Raw genomic sequence first — 20,406 nt, 5'->3', positions numbered from 1 at the left:
GCATACCCAGAGGAGAGGGGGGCCATGGCTTTCAGGCTGTTGGGGTTCCTGATCATTTTGTCCAGGGTGTTGACAATCTGCCCAAACTTGGGCCTGTGGTTGCGGTCCTTCTGCCAGCAGTCGAGCATCAGCTGGTGCAGGGCGTTGGGGCAGTCCATGGGGGGGGGCAGCCTGTAGTCCTGCTCGATGGCATTGATCACCTGCAGAGGGGGCAAGGACAGCTGAGTGCACAGGCACCAAAGCCTTCCTCATGTCCCTTCTGCTGGAGCCTGAGGGGGACAGGCATGGCCACCCACACCGCAGCGGGGCCTGCACCTCAGCCCCCACCACACACTGCCCTCCAACCCCCAGCCCCCTGCACCTCACAGTGTCCTGGGAGGTGATGCCAGCCCTGCCCAGCTGACAGGCAGCCATGCCCACCAGCCTCCTCAGCTAAGGAGAGACCACCCCTGCTACCCTGACAGGGATGTGCTTCTCTGGTCTGCTTCTGCCCCTCTGCTCTGCTCAGACCCCACCTGCAGCACTGCCTCCAGCTCTGGGGCCCCCAGCACAGGAAGGACCTGGAGCTGCTGGAGAGGGTCCAGGGAAGGCCACAAAGATGATCAGAGGCTGGAGAGAACTTCCCCTGTGGGGACAGGCTGGGAGAGTTGGGGCTGCTCCGCCTGGGGAAGGCTCCAGGGAGACCTCAGAGCAGCTTTCCAGTTCCTGAAGGGGCTCCAGGAGAGCTGGGGAGGGACTCTGGACAAGGGCTGGGAGTGCCAGGATGAGGAACAATGGATCTGAGCTGGGAGAGAGGAGACTGAGACTGGAGATGAGGAAGAAATTATTGAGTGGGGCTGGGGAGACTCTGGCACAGGCTGCCCAGGGAGGCTGTGGCTGTCCCCTGCCTGGAGGCGTTCAGGGCCAGGCTGGATGAGGCCCTGAGCAGCCTGGGCTAGGGGGAGAGGTCCCTGCCCATGGCAGGGGGCTGGAACTGGCTGAGCTTTGAGCTCCCTTCCACCCCAACCCATTCTGTGCTTCTCTCACTGTGCCCAGAGGTGCAAAGCTGTCCCTGTGCAGCTCTGCTGGGGGCAGCTGTGAGGGGAGGGGATGCAGGGGGGGCAGGGCAAGCCCCCAGCACTTGTCTGCAGCAGGGCCTCGGTGGTTTCCTGCCGCCCGGCGCCGCCTCGCTGCCCGCACGCAGCCCTGCAGCCTCCCCAGGAGCTCACACCTCGGGGTCAGGAGGCTAAGCTGCACCAGCAGCCCCCACGTGCCCAGGGGAAGGGGGCAGCAGCTGCAGTTAAGTGGTGACAGCCTCTGGGCCACCGTGCCCTGCGGCGGCAGAGCGGGAGGAGGAGGCTGGGGACAGGCACCAGGCAGGGAGCTGTGCCCAGGAGGCAGCCAGGGCTCTGCCACCCCCACAGCGGAACTGGGGCTGGCACAGCACCGGGCTGGTGGCAGGAGAAACCAGGGAGGGAAGAGGTGCAGGGGAGGGGAGCAAGGGAGGGGGATGGCACCAGTCAGGAGGTCACTGCCACCTGGCTGTAGATGTCTCAGAATGGCTCCAGAGCAGCCTGCAGGAGAAGGCCTTGGGGGTGTCAGCTTGTGACAAACTCCCCAGGAGCCAGCACTGGTCCCTGGCAGCCCAGAGCCAGCTGAGTGCTGAGCTGCAGACAGGGCAGGGAGAGCAGCAGCACAGGGAGGGGATTCTGCCCCTCTGCTCTGCTCAGAGCCCACCTGCAGGCCTGGGGCCAGCTCTGGAGCCCTCAACACAGGAAGGACCTGGAGCTGCTGGAGAGGGTCCAGAGGACCCAGGGGTTGGAGCAGCTCTGCTGTGGGGCCAGGCTGAGGGAGCTGGGGGTGTTCAGCCTGGAGAAGAGAAGGCTCCAGGAAGACCTCAGAGCAACCTTCCAGGACCTGAAGGGGCTGCAAGAAGGCTGCAGAGGGACTGCTGGCAAAGGGCTGCAGGGACAGGAGCAGTGCCTTGAATTTAGAGCAGATTGAGACCGGATATCAGGATATCCTCACAAGGAGGATGGTTGAGCACTGGAGCAGGTTGCCCATGGGGTGGTTGAGACCTCATCCCTGGAGATGTTTAAGGTGAGGCTCAACAGGGCTCTGGGCAACCTGATCCAGTGGAGGATGTCCCTGCTGAGTGCAGAGGAATTGGACTGCATGAGCTTTGGTCCCTTCCAGCCTGAGTGGCTCCATGAGCCCTGTGCTGCTGCAGGGGCTGCTCTTCGGTGCCTGACCCCTGCCAGGGCAGCAGAATGGGACCCGGCCAGGAGACAGAAGTTATCTCCATGACCTCTTCCAAGGGTGCTGGCCTTGGTCGCACCTCCCACGGCAGGAAGGCTGTGGGGATGGCCCAGGGGGGCTGCAGCTGCAGCGTTGGGCTGTGGTCCCTCAAGCACTCACGTCCTGGTTGGTCATGTCCCAGTAGGGCCTCTCTCCGTAGGACATCACCTCCCACATGACGATGCCGTAGCTCCAGACGTCGCTGGCCGAGGTGAACTTGCGGTACTGGATGGCCTCGGGGGCTGTCCAGCGGATGGGGATCTTCCCCCCCTGCAGGCAGAACAGAGTCCTGTGTCCAGCTCTGGGCCCCTCCGGTCCAGATGGACATTGGGAGACTTGAAGGGGTCCAGAGAAGGGCAACACGGCTGGGGAGGGGTCTGGAGCACAGCCCTGGGAGGAGAGGCTGAGGGAGCTGGGGTTGCTTAGCCTGCAGAAGAGGAGGCTCAGGGGAGACCTTCTTGCTCTCTGCAACTCCCTGAAGGGAGGTTGGAGCCAGGTGGGGGTTGGGCTCTTCTCCCAGGCACCCAGCAGCAGAACAAGAGGACACAGTCTCAAGCTGTGCCAGGGGAGGTTTAGGCTGGAGGTGAGGAGAAAGTTCTTCCCAGAGAGAGTTGTTGGCCACTGGGATGTGCTGCCCAGGGGGGTGGTGGAGTCCCCATCCCTGGAAGTGTTCAGGAGGGGATTGGATGTGGCACTTGGAGCCATGGGTTAGTTGTCAGGAGGTGTTAGGTGACAGCTTGGACTTGATGATCTCTGAGGTCCTTTCCAACCTCACTGATTCTATGCTTCTATGTTCCTTAGGGTCCCTTCCAACTGAGGCCATTCTGTGATGTTGCCAAGGTCCAACAGGAACCTCCCAGCCCAGCCCATTCTGTGACTCCAGACTTGCTGATGCAGAGCTGCAGCCTGCTCTAGCACGGCATGGGCAATGGGATAGCCTGGCTGGGCTCCTGGGTCTCCAGCAACCTGCTGAGCAACAGCAGCTGTGGAGCAATCAGGAGGACTCCTGCAGAGGAGTTATGCCTGGGGCCACAGGAACTGCAATCCTCTGCTTAAGCCCTAGCAGCCCCCACAGCCCCCACAAGAGTCTTTGGACTTGAGCCATTCCCAACCCAAGAGACCTTCCAAGGGGAAAATCTTCAACCTCTGCTGAAAAATAAGCAAACTTGTCTGCATTTTGTGGCTGGGAGGGGATTAGGGAACATTAGCTTTTGTCAGTGAGTAACTGCCAGGGCTTACTAAGAGTCTCCCAGGAGCTGAGAGGCCTCAGACTCCGCACATGCTGCAGTAATGAACAGATGATAACATTCCTTAACCTGCTCCCAGCCACAAGCCTCAGACAAAACATTTTGCTTTGCACAAGAGGAGCATTCCACACGCAGCAGCTTTGCCCTCCCCAGCAGGCATAATCCCAGCAGAGCTCCTGCCCAGCAGGGCTCTGAAAAGTGGCTGAACAAGAGGTCCTGGAGGAGGAATTACAGAGTGAGGATAGCTGGAGCATCCCCCCAGGAGCTCTCCTCAGTGACACTTCCCAGCTCCCCTGGGGTCTGACCCAGAGCTTCACCACCCTGTTGGGAAAGGATATCTTAATGATTGGGAGCAGCCCTGCAGAGAAGGACTTGGGGGTGCTGGTGGATGAGGAGCTTGGCAGCAATGGGCACTGGCAGCCCAAAAAGCCACCCACGTGCTGGGCTGCACCCAAGGCAGTGTGGCCAGGAGGTCAAGGGAGGGGATGCTGCCCCCTGCTCTGCTCTCCGAGACCCCACCTGCAGCACTGCCTCCAGCTCTGGAGCCCCCAGCACAAGAAAGGCCTGGAGCTCATGGAGAGGGTGCAGAGGAGGCCACAAAGATGATCAAAGGGCAGAAGAACCTCCCCTATGGGCACAGGCTGAGGCAGCTGGGGCTGTGCAGCCTGGAGAAGAGAAGGCTTCAGGCAGACCTCAGAGCAACCTTCCAGGACCTGAAGGGGCTGCAAGAAGGCTGCAGAGGGACTGCTGGCAAAGGCCTGCAGGGCCAGCCCCAGGGCCAATGGCTTCAAAGCAGAGCAGAGCAGATTGAGATTGGCTGTGAGGAACAAGTTCTGCCCCAGGAGGCTGCTGGAACCCTGCAGCAGGTTGCCCAGGGAGGTGGTTGGGCTCCATCCCTGGAGCTGTTGAAGGGGAGGCTGGAGAGGGCTGTGGGCAGCCTGCTGCAGTGGAGCTCACCAGAGGAGCTCTGCCTTGCTTCGCTTTGTGGCTCTTTCCCACCCAGCACCTTGCTCCCATGGCTCACCCCAGGCCAAGGGGGCTCTCCCCCTTCCCCCCCTGCCCTCCCTCCCCCTGCAGCCAGCCCTCCCCCGGGCAGGGGCCGTACCAGGGCGCTGGTGTAGGTGGGGTCGGAGGTGTCGTCCTCCAGGAAGCGCGAGAGGCCGAAGTCGGAGACCTTGCAGACCAGGTTGCTGTTCACCAGGATGTTCCTGGCGGCCAGGTCCCGGTGCACGTAGTTCATGTCCGCCAGGTACTTCATGCCCGCGGCGATGCCCCGCAGCATGCCCACCAGCTGGATCACCGTGAACTGCCCGTCGTTTTGCTGGGGAGACAGAGAGCCCCTCAGGGCAGGGCCCCTCAGGGCAGAGCCCCTCAGGGCAGAGCCCCCGGGCTGCCCGGCCCCGGCCCCGGCCCCAGCCAGCAGCGTCCCCCTGCGGCTGCCTGCGGCGGCACAGCCCTGCCGGGAGCATCGGTGCATGCCCTGCACAGCCCGGCGACAGCCAGCGAGCGCCCCCCCCGGCCTCACCCTCCTGCACTGCAGCCCCTGCCAGCACACCGCTGCTCTGCACTGCATTCCCTGCCAGCACACTGCTGCTCTGCACTGCATTCCCTGCCAGCACACTGCTGCTCTCTGCACTGCAGCCCCTGCCAGCACACCGCTGCTCTGTGCACTGCAGCCCCTGCCTGCACACCGCTGCTCTGTGCACTGCAGCCCCTGCCTGCACACCGCTGCTCTGTGCACTGCAGCCCCTGCCAGCACACCGCTGCTCTGTGCACTGCAGCCCCTGCCTGCACACTGCTGCTCTGTGCACTGCAGCCCCTGCCAGCACACCGCTGCTCTGTGCACTGCAGCCCCTGCCAGCACACTGCTGCTCTGTGCACTGCAGCCCCTGCCTGCACACCGCTGCTCTGTGCACTGCAGCCCCTGCCTGCACACCGCTGCTCTGTGCACTGCATTCCCTGCCAGCACACCGCTGCTCTGTGCACTGCAGCCCCTGCCAGCACACCACTGCTCTGTGCACTGCATTCCCTGCCAGCACACCGCTGCTCTGTGCACTGCAGCCCCTGCCTGCACACCACTGCTCTGTGCACTGCATTCCCTGCCAGCACACCGCTGCTCTGTGCACTGCAGCCCCTGCCAGCACACCACTGCTCTGTGCACTGCATTCCCTGCCAGCACACTGCTGCTCTGTGCACTGCATTCCCTGCCTGCACACCGCTGCTCTGTGCACTGCATTCCCTGCCTGCACACCGCTGCTCTGTGCACTGCATTCCCTGCCAGCACACCGCTGCTCTGTGCACTGCATTCCCTGCCAGCACACTGCTGCTCTGTGCACTGCAGCCCCTGCCAGCACACCGCTGCTCTGTGCACTGCATTCCCTGCCAGCACACTGCTGCTCTGTGCACTGCATTCCCTGCCTGCACACCGCTGCTCTGTGCACTGCATTCCCTGCCAGCACACCGCTGCTCTGTGCACTGCATTCCCTGCCAGCACACCGCTGCTCTGTGCACTGCAGCCCCTGCCAGCACACCGCTGCTCTGCACTGCAGCCCCTGCCAGCACACCGCTGCTCTGTGCACTGCAGCCCCTGCCAGCACACCGCTGCTCTGTGCACTGCATTCCCTGCCAGCACACCGCTGCTCTGTGCACTGCATTCCCTGCCTGCACACCGCTGCTCTGTGCACTGCAGCCCCTGCCTGCACACCGCTGCTCTGTGCACTGCAGCCCCTGCCAGCACACTGCTGCTCTGTGCACTGCATTCCCTGCCAGCACACCGCTGCTCTGTGCACTGCATTCCCTGCCAGCACACCGCTGCTCTGTGCACTGCATTCCCTGCCTGCACACCGCTGCTCTGTGCACTGCATTCCCTGCCTGCACACCGCTGCTCTGTGCACTGCATTCCCTGCCAGCACACCGCTGCTCTGTGCACTGCATTCCCTGCCAGCACACCGCTGCTCTGTGCACTGCATTCCCTGCCTGCACACTGCTGCTCTGTGCACTGCATTCCCTGCCAGCACACCGCTGCTCTGTGCACTGCATTCCCTGCCAGCACACCGCTGCTCTGTGCACTGCAGCCCCTGCCTGCACACCGCTGCTCTGTGCACTGCATTCCCTGCCAGCACACCGCTGCTCTGTGCACTGCATTCCCTGCCTGCACACCGCTGCTCTGTGCACTGCATTCCCTGCCAGCACACCGCTGCTCTGTGCACTGCAGCTCCTGCCAGCACACCGCTGCTCTGTGCACTGCAGCCCCTGCCAGCACACCGCTGCTCTGCACTGCAGCCCCTGCCAGCACACCGCTGCTCTGTGCACTGCATTCCCTGCCAGCACACCGCTGCTCTGTGCACTGCATTCCCTGCCAGCACACTGCTGCTCTGTGCACTGCAGCCCCTGCCTGCACACTGCTGCTCTGGCTCCCAGGCTCCTCTCCAACAGGAGTGTTGGGAGCAGAGGTCACAGGGTGGGAGTTGCCCTCATACCCCCTGGGGACATCACCACCATGGCTGCTGCCATGCAGAGGGGACAGGTCTGGCACCCCTGGCATAGGAGGGCTCAGAAGGAGCAATCTGCTCCTACCCAGCAGGCTGTGAGCCTTCAGCACAGGTCAGACTCAGGACTGCAAATGCTTAGCTGGAGCTGAGGCCCTCCTGTGCCAAGCTACCCCAGAGTGCCCTGTTTGGATGTGCTCCTGTGGGCACAGCCCCTCACTAGCTGTGAGGAGACAGACAGCTGACACAGGACAGCCTTGGTGCCACCTCCACCTCTGTTCCTGGGACACAGACCCCTGGACCATGCAGCAGCTGCCCCAGAGGCAGGGGACGCTGGGCAGTGAAGGGCACTGCCCTGGTGGCACAGGGAAGGGAAACCTCCCCTCTGTCCTCCTCTTGCCCACCACGAGCTCTGGAGCCCATACCCGCAGGAAGGAGTCCAGGGAGCCATTCTCCATGAACTCAGTGATGATCATGACTGGGGAGCTCTTGGTCACCACCCCCTCCAGGTGGATGACGTTGGGGTGGTCGAACTGCCCCATGATGCTGGCCTCACTCAGGAAGTCTCTCCTCTGCTTCTCAGTGTAGCCTGACTTCAGGGTCTTGATGGCCACGAAGATCTCTCTTTTGCCAGGCAGCTTGAGATGCCCACTGCACACCTCCCCAAACTCCCCTGTAACAGAGGCAAACAGGCAGCCAGCTCAGTGGCCCAGGCCAGCTCAGTGGCCCAGAGAAGCCTTTCTCCCCAAGGGGCTCCCTCATGCCCACCCTGCATAGCCCTGAGCTGCCCACCCACCCTCTGATCTGTGCCTCCTCCCTCACTCCACATCCAAGACCTCCACCTGGGCTCATCCCTGCTGAGGAGCACTGGGCAGGAGACCACATGCAACGAGAGCCTCCTGTCTCCAGCCCTTGCTCCTCCAGCCCTGGGCTGCCTGGCTCCAGCTAGTGCAGGCTGGCTGGGTGCAAGGCCTCCCTGGCCCAGGCAAGGCTCAGATGGTGCCAGGGGAGGGGTGGTGCTGGGGTCACCCACCTGCACCAGGGGAGGGGTGGTGCTGGGGTCACCCACCTGCACCAGAGGAGGGGTGGTGCTGGGGTCACCCACCTGCACCAGGGGAGGGGTGGTGCTGGGGTCACCCACCTGCACCAGGGGAGGGGTGGTGCTGGGGTCACCCACCTGCACCAGGGGAGGGGTGGTGCTGGGGTCACCCACCTGCACCGATCACCTGCTCGATTTTGACACAGGAGATGTCAATCTCCTTCGCGAACTCCCGGACCGCCTCGTTGGGATCCTCGTAGGTGAAAGGGTCGATGTAGATCTTCATCCCTGGAGTCACTGCATGGGGGAGAGGGAGAGAGTCAGACAGACAGATGCCAAGGGAAGGACTGGCAGCTGGCACCAGGGGAAGCCTTTGTCTGAGGGTCGTTGTTACCTCAGCAAGCTGCGTCGTGGGGGGCATGGAGCAGACACAGGCAAGCAGCCTGAGGAGGAACATGCAGAGCCCTGCTGCACAGGGCTGCCACAGCTGCACTCTGCTGAAGGGCTGCACCCTCAGCTAGGACCAGAGAGAACCTCTGCAGCAGGGTTTGGCTTCAGCACCCCCAGAGGGGAAGCAAGGGAAGCATTTGCTCTCCAGAGACGGTGCTCAGGCCCCAGCGTCTCACTGAGTCCCACCCTGCTCACCACACTGCAGCACTGCGAGGGACTGCAGCCCTGCCCCACTGCTTCCACCTCAGCACACCACCTCACCAGAGGCAGGGGGAGCTCAGCACCCACAGACAGAATGTCAGGGGCTGGAAGGGACCTCTGGAGATCAGCCAGTCCAACCCCCTGTCAAAGAAGGCTGCACAGGACAGTGTCCAGATGGGTTTGAATGTGCAGAGATGGGAACTCCACCACCTCTCTGGGCAGCCTGCTCCAGGGCTCTGCCACCCTCAAATGAAAGAAGCTCCTCCTCATGTTCAGATGGAACTTCTGATGTCCAGTCTGTGCCCATCACATCTTGTCCTGCCACTGGGCACCACTGGCACCAGCCTGGCCCCATCCTCCTGCCACCCAGCCTCTAAGCATTCACAAACACTGTGAAGAGCCTCTCTCAGCCTCCTCTTCTCCTGGCTAAAAAGCCCCAAGCCCCTCAGCCTGTCCTCCAGAGAGAGCTGCTCCACTCCTGTCAGGACAGGAGGTGGTGGTGCCCTGGGCTATGAACTGAGGCAGAGTTCTCTCCAGAGGGAGATCTATGGCTGAGGCAGTTTGAGGTGGTTGGTGCTGACTGACTCCTCTGTGGGGGGGTCTGTGAGCCTTGCAGGGGCAGCACAAGGAGGATGGACAGTCCAGGTCCCTGCTGTCCTTATAGGTAGCCCTGCCTGAGGCAGGTGAGGGAGGAGAAGGGCATCCCTGAGGGCATCCCTGAGGGCATGGCAGGGGCTGGTGCAAGGAAGAACAATGAGGAGAGCCCCGCAGCACACAGGCAGGTTGGAAGGGGGAGGCTGCCAGAGAGGGCACCCCACATACTGTGCTCCATCTGTAGATGCATCTCACATCTGCTGGGAGTCTGGGAGCACTGGGGTGGGCTCTAGCAAAGGCAGCACAAGGATGTGGAGGAGAACATCCTTGGTAGGAGGTGGGCAAGTGGGCAAAGGGGGCTCACTGCTACCCACAAGCTGGGCAGGTGGGCAAAGGGGGCTCACTGCTACCCACAGGCTGGGCAGGTGGGCAAAGGGGGCTCAGTGCTACCCACAGGCTGGGCAGAGCCTGCCAGTCAGAGCAGCAAGACAAGGTGTGGTGGCAGGGGCTGTACTGCAGAAGGGGATGAGGCTTCAGGGGGGTGATGCTGCCCCAGGGGGCTGCAGAGCATGCACAGGAGCTGCTGCAGCAGGCAGGTCTGGAGAGCAAGGAGTGCTCAAGGCAGGGCAGGGAGGGAGGTCCCAGGGGACTGGTGGGGGATCAGGACAGCACCAAGGGCGGCTCGGTGAGCTGACCCTGCCCACGGGGAGCACGGAAGGAGAGCAGGGGACACAAGCCGCAGGTCGAGCAGGGCCGGGAGCGGGGCTGGGAGCGGGAACGGGGCCGGGAGCAGGGCCAGGAGAGGGAGCAGGGCCGGGAGCAGGAGCAGGGGGCGGGAGCAGGAGCCGGGAGCGGGGCCGGGAGTGGGAGCGGGAGCGGGGCTGGAGCCGGGAGCGGGGCCGGGAGCGGGAGTGGGGCCGGGATTGGGGCTGGGGCTGGGAGTGGGAACGGGGCCGGGAGCGGGAACGGGGCCGGAGCTGGGAGCGGGGCCGGGAGCGGGAGCGGGAGCGGGAGCAGGGCCGGCAGCGGGGCCGGGGCCGGGAGCGGGAGCGGGAGCGGGAGCGGGGCTGGGAGCGGGGCCGGGGCCGGGGCCGGGGCAGGGGCCGGGAGCGGGAGCAGGGCCGGGAGCGGGGGCCGGAGCGGGGCCGGGGCAGGGGCCGGGAGCGGGGCCGGGAGCGGGGGCGGGGGCGGGAGCGGGGGCGGGAGCGGGGCCGGGAGCGGGAGCGGTGCCGGGGCCGGGAGCGGGGCCGGGAGCGGGGCCAGCGCGGAGCGGGGCCGGGAGCGGGGCCGGGAGCGGGGCCGGGAGCGGGGCCGGGAGCGGGGCCGGGGCCGGGAGCGGTGCCGGGGCCGGGAGCGGGAGCGGGGCCGGGAGCGGGGCCGGGGCCGGGGCCGGGGCCGGGGCAGGGGCCGGGAGCGGGAGCGGGGCCGGGGCCGGGAGCGGGGCCGGGAGCGGGAGCGGGGCCGGGAGCGGTGCCGGGGCCGGGAGCGGGGCCGGGAGCGGGAGCGGGGCCGGGGCCGGGAGCGGTGCCGGGGCCGGGAGCGGGAGCGGGGCCGGAGCCGGGAGCGGGGCCGGGAGCGGGAGCGGGGCCGGGGCCGGGAGCGGGAGCGGGGCCGGGCGCGGTACCTACTGTGGCCGCTGGTGTAGTGCTGCAGCTTGTCGGTGTACTCGGAGTCGGCTCGCTCGAAGCCACGTCTTCTGGAAGGAAAGGGAGTCCTGAGCACGCCCGGGTGTCCGGCAGGGCTCGGGGAGGCACCGCGGGGCCACCTCTTTCCTCTTCCACCGTCCCGTCCCCATCCTCCCCTCCCGCTGCCGCACTCAATCCCCGCTCCCCACCCCGGCACGGCCCCGGCCCCGGCCACGGCCCCGACCTGTTGCAGACGATGGCGATGACGACCACGGCGATGAGGAAGACCAGGCCGGCTGCCGAGGAGCCGATGATGAGCGGCAGCTTCTCCTGCACGCTGGTCTGGTACTCGGCTGCGCGCAGGGAGAGGGAAGGCGTCAGGGCGGCAGGGATGGGGCTGCGCCGCCAGCAGCCGCAGCGAGGACCCGGCGTGGTGCCCAGCGCTGCCCACAGGCGCCTGGTGCCTGCTGAGGGGCATGGCTGTGCCCCGAGGCAGCCCAGGGGGCTCAGCTGCCTGGGACAGACAGGGGGTGAGCCCCAGGAGGAAGGCTGAGTGGAGCTCTTTTGGGGTGGGTAGTGCCATGGATGCAAGCTCTGCTTTGCTCCTCAGCCTCAGGGCCACAAAGCTGCCTTTGGTCTGCATCACCTAGCAGCACCAATGTAGAAAATGAAGACACAGGCCACAGAGCAGAGGATGTTAGGGGTTGGAAAGGACCTCCAGAGATCCTCAAGTCCAACTCCCTGCCAGAGCAGGAGCATAGAATCCAGTGCAGGTGGCACTGGAATGCATCCAGATGGGTCTGGAAAGGCTCCAGAGGAGACTCCACAACCTCTCTGGGCAGCCTGCTCCAGGGCTCTGGGACTCTCCCAGTGCAGAAGTTCCTCCTCATGCTGAGCTGGAGCCTGCTGTGCTGCAGTTTCCAGCCACTGCCCCTTGTCCCCTCACAGGGTGCAGCTGAGCACAGCCTGTCCTTGTCCTCTCCCTCCTGACCCTCAGCTATTGATAGACCTTTATTTGTCATCAGCAGCTGTGCACAGGAACAGCACACATCTCATTTCCTCTCAATCCAGCTGAGTGGGCACATCCCCCTGCCAGGAAAGCTTGGCAGAACCTGGCCTAGGTGGTGAGATTGCCTGCTCAGACCATCAGGTGCCCACGTGGCATGCCAGGTCTGCCAGGCTGGATGAACACAAGTGGCTTGGCCATGCACAGCCAGGGCACAGCACTGCTGCCAGGGCAGCTGCCTCTTGGCTGAGCCTCCCTGGGCCTGGAGTCATTTCAGCTGGAAAAGACCTCTAAGATGCAACTGTCAACCCAACAGCACCATGGCCATCAAACCCTGCCCCACAGTGCCATGTCCACACTTTCCTGAGGCAGGCTCTGCAGAGGGCTCAGGCCAGGCTGGCTCCATGGGGCAAGGTCAGTGGGATGAGGTTTAACAAAGCCAAGGGCCAAGGCTTGCACTTGGGTCACAAGCAGCCCAGGAACGCTCCAGGCTGGGGGCAGAGTGGAAGCTGCCTGGTAGCAGAGGCCCTGCAGGTGCTCAGGTGTGAGGGCCATGGTTCAGCACCAGCCTGGGCAGTGCCAGGGTGATGGTTGGGCTCCATGGTCTCAAAGAGCTTTTCCAGCCTAAATGATTCCAAGGTTTTCTACTGCCCTCCTCCCTCTCCTCACCCCTCCTTCCCTGCCCCCTCTGAGCTCCCTGTTCCCTGTGTCAGCAGAGCTCATGGCCCATGGCTGCAGGGGTTTCTTTGCTGTTGAAAGCAGGGGAAAGATTCTCCCTGCTGGTGCTTTGCACTGCCCAGGATCACTGCTGAGCTTCCCACCCCTTGCACCACCACTGAATCATAGAAGCATCGAGGTTGGATCCCTCCAGGATCACCCAGCCCAACATCAGCCCAGCCCCACCATGGCCACCAAACCCTGGCCCCAGTGCCATGGCCACACCTTGCTTGAACACCTCCAGGGCTGGGGACTCCACCACCTCCCTGGGCAGCCTCTGCCAGCCCCTGACCACTCCTGCAGCAAAGACATTTGTCCTAATGTCCAACCTAAGCCTCCCTTGGTGCAACCTGAGGCCACTGCCTCTCACCACTTGGGAGCAGAGACCCACACCCAGCTCGCTCCAACCTCCCCTCAGGTAGCTGTAGAGAACAGATCCACAGAACACATCGCACAGGGGCGGCAGAGGGAAGTGCCAGGCACTCCTCCTCCACATCTCAGACTAGAGCCATGTGCTCTGGGACAAGCAGCTGAGAGGAGTCCTGGCAAGGGGAAAGGGAAGAGCTCCAGAAAGATTCCAAGGAAAGGAGAACCAAATGTTGAAGTGAAAGGATTCAAACAACTGGAAGTGGGAAAGAGACAGCAGGGACCAGCTGCAGTGGGACACAGGGGAGCCACAACTGCCCAGACAGGAGAGGAGAACATGGAAGGGAGGCAGGGATGGGGAGAAGAGGGGTGGGGAGGCAGGGATGAGGAGAGAGGGATGGGGAGAGAGGAGTGAGGAGAGAGGGATGGGGAGAGAGGAGTGAGGAGAGAGGGGTGGGGAGGCAGGGATGGGGAGGCAGGGATGAGGAGGCAGGGATGGGGAGAGAGGGATGGGAGGCAGGGATGGGGAGAGAGGGATTGGGAGGCAGGGATGGGGAGGCAGGGATGGGGAGAGGGGGATGGGGCAGCAGGGATGGGAGGCAGGGATGGGGCAGCAGGGATGGGAGGCAGGGATGGGAGGCAGGGATGGGGCAGCAGGGATGGGAGGCAGGGATGGGGAGGCAGGGATGGGGAGAGAGGGATGGGGCAGCAGGGATGGGAGGCAGGGATGGGGGAGAGATCGTGTGGTCACTCAGGACAGGGCAGGGCGCCCAAGCAAGCAGAAGCAGCACTCGAAGCACACCAAAGCCAGGGCAGGAGGAGGAGGAGGAGCGCAGGGCGCCGCGGGGAGGGGCTGCAGGCAGAGGCCGCTGCGGACTCACCCTCGGTCATGGTCTGGAAGTACATCTTGCCGCTGTAGCGCCCGTAGCCGGCCACCGTGCGGGCCCGCACCTGGAACACGTAGATGGTGCCGGCCTTGAGGTTCTGCACGGCCACCGTGTTGGTCGGGCTCTTCACCGCCGTGGAGTTCAGCTCGCTCAGACCCTGCCGAGGCAAGGCGCAGCTGTCAGCAGCAAAGCCAGCCCAGAGCTGGCTGCTGCCTCTCTGGCAGGAGGAGGTGCGGGGCTCCAGGGGAGCCCGGCGCGGGGAGCCCCTGGGGCTGCAGTCAGGGTCCTCTCTCCGAGCCTGCCTCCTGCCAGGGAAACACAAACCCTGCACTGAGAGCGTGGAGGTCCCTGGGCTGCTCCCCAGCTCGCGGGAGAGGCTCTGAAGAAGCCCTTACAAAACTCAGGTTGCTTTCCCAAGCCTTGAGCTCAGTGGGGATGGGAACTGCTCCTCTCTGCTGTGCTCTCTCTCTCCTAGCACTGCTCCTTCCTCACTCCCTTCTGATCCAGCCTCAGCACCCTCTCCATGTGCTCTCCCCCATCTCCCCTTGCCTGTGCTGCAGGTAGAGCCCTCCTGAGAGCAGGGGCTTGGGTGTAGGGAGGAGCACTGCTGCTGCACACAGCCCCTGCCTGGAGCCTGCTTCCCCAGGAGCCCCCACACTGGGCTTCCAGAGCTGGGGAACCAAGGAGCAGGTTCAGAACAACGAATCTGCTTCCAGATCGTTGTCCTGCTCCTTGTTTGCAGCTCTTCCAGCCGAGGCCTGGAGCAGTCAGTGGCCTCACAGTACAGATGGTGCTGCACTCGGGCAGGGGACGGAGCCAGCCCTGTCCTCAGCAGTGATGCTCTCAGCTGAGCATCCAGAAGCACTGCTGGATGGGCAGAGGATGTCCTTGTGCCAGCCACTGTGGGAGAGAGCAGACAGTGCCTGTCCCCTTTGGGCCACGGAGAAACAGGCCACCAGAGAAGGGTAAAGAGGGCTGGGAGTGTGGGCAGGGCAAGGTGGGCAGGAGCCTGGCAGCCCCACAGACTGGCAGCACAGAGCAGCCATCCCTGCAAGGAGCAGCAGCAGAGCAAGCTTAGGAGAGCCAAGCTGTGAGCAGGAGCCCCTGCAAGAGGAGCCACAGGCTCTGGGTTTGCAACCAAAAGTCTGCAGCGAGGTTGAGAGTGGCTGTGAGCTGATGGGCAGGGCAGGCTGCCCTGGCTGGAGCACAGCAGCAGCTGCCAGCTGCAGACCTCAGCTGCCAAGCTGGAATGGAATGGAATGGAATGGAATGGAATGGAATGGAATGGAATGGAATAGAATAGAATAGAATAGAATTAACCAGGTTGGAAGAAACCTTCAAGATCACCAAGTCCAACCTATCACCCAACACCACCCAATCAACTAACCCATGGCACCAAGGGCCTCATCCAGGCTCTTTCTAAACCCCTCCAGGGATGGGGACTCCACCACCTCCCTGGGCAGCACATCCCCAGGGCCAATCTCTCTTGCTGGGAAGAATTTCTTCCTCCCCTCCAGCCTAAACCTCCCCCGGCACAGCTTGAGACTGTGTCCTCTTGTTCTGGGTGCCTGGGAGAAGAGCCCAACCCCCACCTGGCTCCAGCCTCCCTTCAGGGAGTTGCAGAGAGCAAGAAGGTCTCCCCTGAGCCTCCTCTTCTGCAGGCTAAGCAACCCCAGCTCCCTCAGCCTCTCCTCCCAGGGCTGTGCCCCAGACCCCTCCCCAGCTCTGTTGCCCTTCTCTGGACACCTTCCAGCAGCTCAACCTCTTTCCTGACCTGAGGAGCTCACAAGCCAGGGCTGGGATCTGCTAACTTCAAGGCACCTCCAAGGGCTCAGCAAGCCCAAGGGCTCCCACCCCACACAGCCTCAGCAGCAAGCTGAGAGAACCTCACAAGGTGTGGGCAGGGACTGGCAGAGAGGATTGAGAGGCAGTCAGTGCAACCCCCCCAGGGGGGGCTGAGGCTGTGCTGGAGGGGCTGCCCTCCAGCCCCAGCTGTGGAGCTCTGCTGGGGGGCACAGAGGGGCTGCTTGTCCTGTACTTCCATGAGATCAGACTGAAACTCCCAGCAAGGGCACAGCACAACTCCTCCTAACCAAACTCTTCTGTGGTGGCTCCTGAAGGACAGCAGCAGTGAGGGAGGAGGTCCCAGCTGTGATGAGCTGCAGGTTTCCCAGGCTGCTGCCTTCTTGTGCTGCTTTGGCTACCTGCAGCCAACAGTGAAGCAGAAGGCAATGGAGAACCTTGCACCCAGCTTCGTCCAGAGGGGGCTGAGTCCTCAGGCTGCTCAGCTGCTGGACCACAGGAGGGGTCAGGGCTTGCCTTGCCCACCAGTGAATGATGTTTGCCTTTAAGGGCTGGCTGTCTCCTTCCTTTCCTACCCCAGCCCTCTGGTGCCTTTGTTTCACACTCATTTGCTTCTGGGAGCAGCTCTGGTGCCTTCACTCAGCCCTTCTGCACAGCCAGAAGCTGTGGCACCAGCAGCAGGAGAGGCCCACAGGGAACAGTGGCTCACTGTGGGGCTCCACACAGCAGACCAGGCTGAGCCAATCTTCCCCTTGGGTTCCTGGGGGAGCCTGGTGCTCAGCCAGGGGCTGGGCTGGAGCAGAACCTCAAGGGCCCTGGCAAGGTGGATTTACTCTCATGACCCAGGTTGGGGCAGAGGGTTTGCCACAGCTGCAGAGCAGCTGGAAGAGTCCATTCCTGGAGCTGATCTCTTCTTGTGTTGAGCTCTGGAGCAAGCAGTGCTGGTGTGGGAGGGGGCGAGGGGCTGTGCTTCTCCTGGGGGCAGCCAGGCTGGGAGGCTTGGCAGTGCCAGTGGCATCCTGCAGCTCTGCCAATGCCTGGGAGACCTCCACCAGCAGCAGGGCCCAGGGACAGCTTTCCCTTCTGCAAACCTCACCACCAGCTTCATCCTCCTGGGCCCAGCACTGAGGGTCTCTGGGCAGCACTGGGGGGCTGGGAGCTAGAGCAGAGACAATGCACAGCTCAGGTACAGGCACACAGACAGGAAGGGCCTCGCTGGCCTGGTCAGGACTCAGCACCCCCTTGGACCTTCCCCAGTCCAGGCTGGGAGGGGAGCAGGGCAGGAGATGTTGGCCCCTGCAGTGCTGAGGGGCTGGGATGAACCTCACAGCCCTTGCAGGGCACTAACAGCACAGCTGCCTCACAGCCACTCGCTGGGGGGGACCTCAGCCCTGCTCCTGCAGGGCTCTAAGTGGAGTGCAGTGGCCATGCTCACAAGGGCTGTGTGGCCTGGGGGAGGGATTTCTGCCTGCCTGAGGCAGCTGTGCCCTTAACTGTGCTCTCTCTGCCTCCCAGGTGGCAAGGGAAGAGCATTCACACCTCCTCAGCTAACCTTTGTCTTCCCCTTGCCTGCAGCTCAGCCAGCACCTCTCCAGCAACCTCTGCATCTCCTTCAAACACTTCACCCCTGGAGGCTTCTCCAGCAGCTCCAGGCCACCTCAGGGGCTCCCAAGCCCAAGCCCAAGCCCAAGCCCAAGCCCAAGCCCAAGCCCAAGCTGCTGCTTTTCTGCAGAGCTTTGTGGGCTGCTTGGTTTTGTTTCTGCTGACTTGGGTTGGAGCTTGGAAATGCTGGCTCCAAACAGAGCTTTGCTCTGGAGTCCTGGTGGCTCCCCCTCCCCACAAGGCCAAGTGAAGCTGCAACCAAAGGCTGCTCACCACAGGAAGACTTCCTGGGCACAGGGGGAGCCTGGGCACAGGGGGGGCCTGGGCACAGGGGGAGCCTGGGCACAGGGGGGGCCTGGGCACAGGGGGAGCCTGGGCACAGGGACAGCCTTCAAAACAGCCAAGGGGTTTGAAAGAATTGTTCCTAAGCTGTCCTGGTTTGTCAGAGTGGTGGAAGGGACCTCTGGAGACCATCAGGTCCAACCCCCTGCCAGTGCAGGGCACCCAGGAACACATCCAGGTGGGTCTGGAGAGTCTCCTCCCTGGACAGCCTGCTCCAGGCTCCAGCAGCCTCACACCAGAGAATTTTCTCCTCTCCTCTGGAACCTGCTGGGTTCCAGTCTGTGCTCATTGCCCTCTGTCCTGTCCCAGGGCACCACTGAGCAGAGCCTGGCCCAGCCTGGCCCCTTCTTGCCCCCCACCCCTCAGATATTTGTAACCATTGCCCAGATCTCCTCTCAGGCTGCTCCTCTGCAGCCCAAGCAGCCCCAGGGCTCTCAGCCTCTCCTCCTCACCCCGGCTCCAGTCCCTTCAGCATCCTCACAGCCTCCCTTGGACTCTCCCCAGCACATCCCTGTCCCTCTGGAGCTGGGGAGCATAGAACTTAACCTGGGACTGCAGATGTGGTCTCAACAGGGCAGAGTAGAGGGGAAGGAGAACCTCCTTGACCTGCTGGCCACACTCCTCTGGATCCCATTGGTGCCGGGGCTGGGCTGAACGGCTCCGGAGCCGCCGGGGCTGGGCACTGGGGCTGGGCACAGGGGCTGGGCACCGGGGCTGGGCTGAACGGCTCCGGAGCCGCCGGGGCTGGGCACTGGGGCTGGGCACAGGGGCTGGGCACCGGGGCTGGGCTGAACGGCTCTAGAGCTGCTGGGGCTGGGCACTGGGGCTGGGCTGAATGGCTCTGGAGCCCGGGGGCTGGGCACCGGGGCTGGGCTGAACGGCTCCGGAGCCACCGGGGCTGGGCACTGGGGCTGGGCACCGGGGCTGGGCACCGGGGCTGGGCTGAACGGCTCTGGAGCCCTGGGGCTGGGCACTGGGGCTGGGCACCGGGGCTGGGCTGAACGGCTCCGGGGCTGGGCACCGGGGCTGGGCTGAACGGCTTTGGAGCCGCCGGGGCTGGGCACAGGGGCTGGGCACAGGGGCTGGGCACAGGGGCTGGGCACCGGGGCTGGGCTGAACGGCTCCGGAGCCACCGGGGCTGGGCACTGGGGCTGGGCTGAATGGCTCTGGAGCCTCTGGGGCTGGGCACTGGGGCTGGGCACAGGGGCTGGGCACTGGGGCTGGGCACAGGGGCTGGGCTGAACGGCTCTGGAGCTGCCGGGGCTGGGCACCGGAGCTGGGCTGAATGGCTCTGGAGCCACCGGGGCTGGGCACCGGGGCTGGGCTGAACGGCTCCGGAGCCACCGGGGCTGGGCACCGGGGCTGGGCTGAATGGCTCCGGAGCCACTGGGGCTGGGCACCGGGGCTGGGCACCAGGGCTGGGCTGAATGGCTCTGGAGCCACCGGGGCTGGGCACCGGGGCTGGGCTGAATGGCTCTGGAGCCTCTGGGGCTGGGCACCGGGGCTGGGCGCCAGGGCTGGGCTGAATGGCTCTGGAGCCACCGGGGCTGGGCACCGGGGCTGGGCTGAATGGCTCTGGAGCCTCTGGGGCTGGGCACCGGGGCTGGGCGCCAGGGCTGGGCTGAACGGCTCTGGAGCTGCCAGGGCTGGGCACTGGGGCTGGGCTGAACGGCTCTGGAGCTGCCGGGGCTGGGCACCGGGGCTGGGCTGAATGGCTCTGGAGCCTGGGGGCTGGGCACCGGGGCTGGGCTGAACGGCTCCGGAGCCACCGGGGCCGGCCCCGGGCTGCAGCCCCCAGCCCCCACACTCTGCATAACAGCAGAGCCAAGGACCCCGCAGCAGGGCTCAGGCTCCCACCCCCCAGCAGGGATCTGGCGGCTGTGGGCAAAAGGCGACCCCAGCCTTGCCCAGAGCCACTCTGGGAGGCAGCCAAGGATGGGGCAGCTGCCCCCGGCAGGTAGAAGCCCCAGGAACACCTTCTGGAGAGCACCACGAGGAGCAGAGCTGTCAGCAGGCACCGTGGCTGCAGCCGGCTCTGATCTGCTCTGCTCAGACTACAGGAGAAAGGAACTCAGCCTCTGGGCCCTGCACAGCCATTGCTGACAGCATCTAACCACAGCAAAGTGATCAATAAAGCAGGAACCCAAATTCTCCTTGGCCTCAGGGGCTGGGAGCAGCTCAATTACTCCTGGGCTGCATCCAGGGCAGGGAGAGCAGCAGCACAGGGAGGGGACTCTGCCCCTCTGCTCTGCTCAGAGCCCACCTGCAGCACTGCCTCCAGCTCTGGGGCCCCCAGCACAGGAAGGACCTGGAGCTGCTGGAGAGGCTCCAGGAGAGGCTACAAAGATGCTCAGAGGCTGCAGAGAACCTTCCCTGTGGGGACAGGCTGGGAGGGTTGGGGCTGCTCAGCCTGGACGCTCCAGGCAGACCTCAGAGCAGCCTTCCAGGACCTGAAGGGCTCCAGGAGAGCTGGGGAGGGACTCTGGACAAGGGCTGGGAGTGCCAGGATGAGGAACAATGGCTCTGAGCTGGGAGAGAGGAGACTGAGACTGGAGATGAGGAAGAAATTGTTGAGAGTGAGGCTGGGGAGACTCTGGCACAGGCTGCCCAGGGAGGCTGTGGCTGTGCCCTGCCTGGAGGTGTTCAGGGCCAGGCTGGATGAGGCCCTGAGCAGCCTGGGCTGGGGGAGGGGTCCCTGCCCATGGCAGGGGCTTGGAGCTGGATGAGCTTTGAGCTCCTTTCCAACCCATTCTGTGCTTCTC

At 64.2% G+C, this 20,406-nt stretch overlaps 1 protein-coding gene across 2 annotated transcripts in view; it reads right to left on the bottom strand.

The window, feature by feature from the left end:
* Window positions 1-20,406, bottom strand: part of EPHB2 (EPH receptor B2) — a 169,790-nt gene that overhangs the window by 16,231 nt on the left and 133,153 nt on the right. The window contains exons 7-14 of one of the 2 annotated variants that reach the window (XM_054175737.1): window positions 13,892-14,054; window positions 11,166-11,274; window positions 10,925-10,992; window positions 8,226-8,348; window positions 7,438-7,685; window positions 4,630-4,845; window positions 2,398-2,547; window positions 7-200 (exon numbers count right to left, since the gene is read on the bottom strand). In XM_054175737.1, the coding sequence (XP_054031712.1) occupies window positions 7-200; window positions 2,398-2,547; window positions 4,630-4,845; window positions 7,438-7,685; window positions 8,226-8,348; window positions 10,925-10,992; window positions 11,166-11,274; window positions 13,892-14,054 (1,271 nt within the window). The remainder of the gene's footprint in view (window positions 1-6; window positions 201-2,397; window positions 2,548-4,629; window positions 4,846-7,437; window positions 7,686-8,225; window positions 8,349-10,924; window positions 10,993-11,165; window positions 11,275-13,891; window positions 14,055-20,406) is intronic. The other variant, XM_054175739.1, reaches the window with a different exon arrangement.

Source organism: Dryobates pubescens, chromosome 33 (genome assembly GCF_014839835.1).
Source record: "Dryobates pubescens isolate bDryPub1 chromosome 33, bDryPub1.pri, whole genome shotgun sequence".
Taxonomy (NCBI): Eukaryota; Metazoa; Chordata; class Aves; order Piciformes; family Picidae; genus Dryobates; species Dryobates pubescens.
The sequence above is the reverse complement of the archived record's forward strand: the minus strand, read 5'-3'. Positions and strand labels throughout refer to the sequence as shown.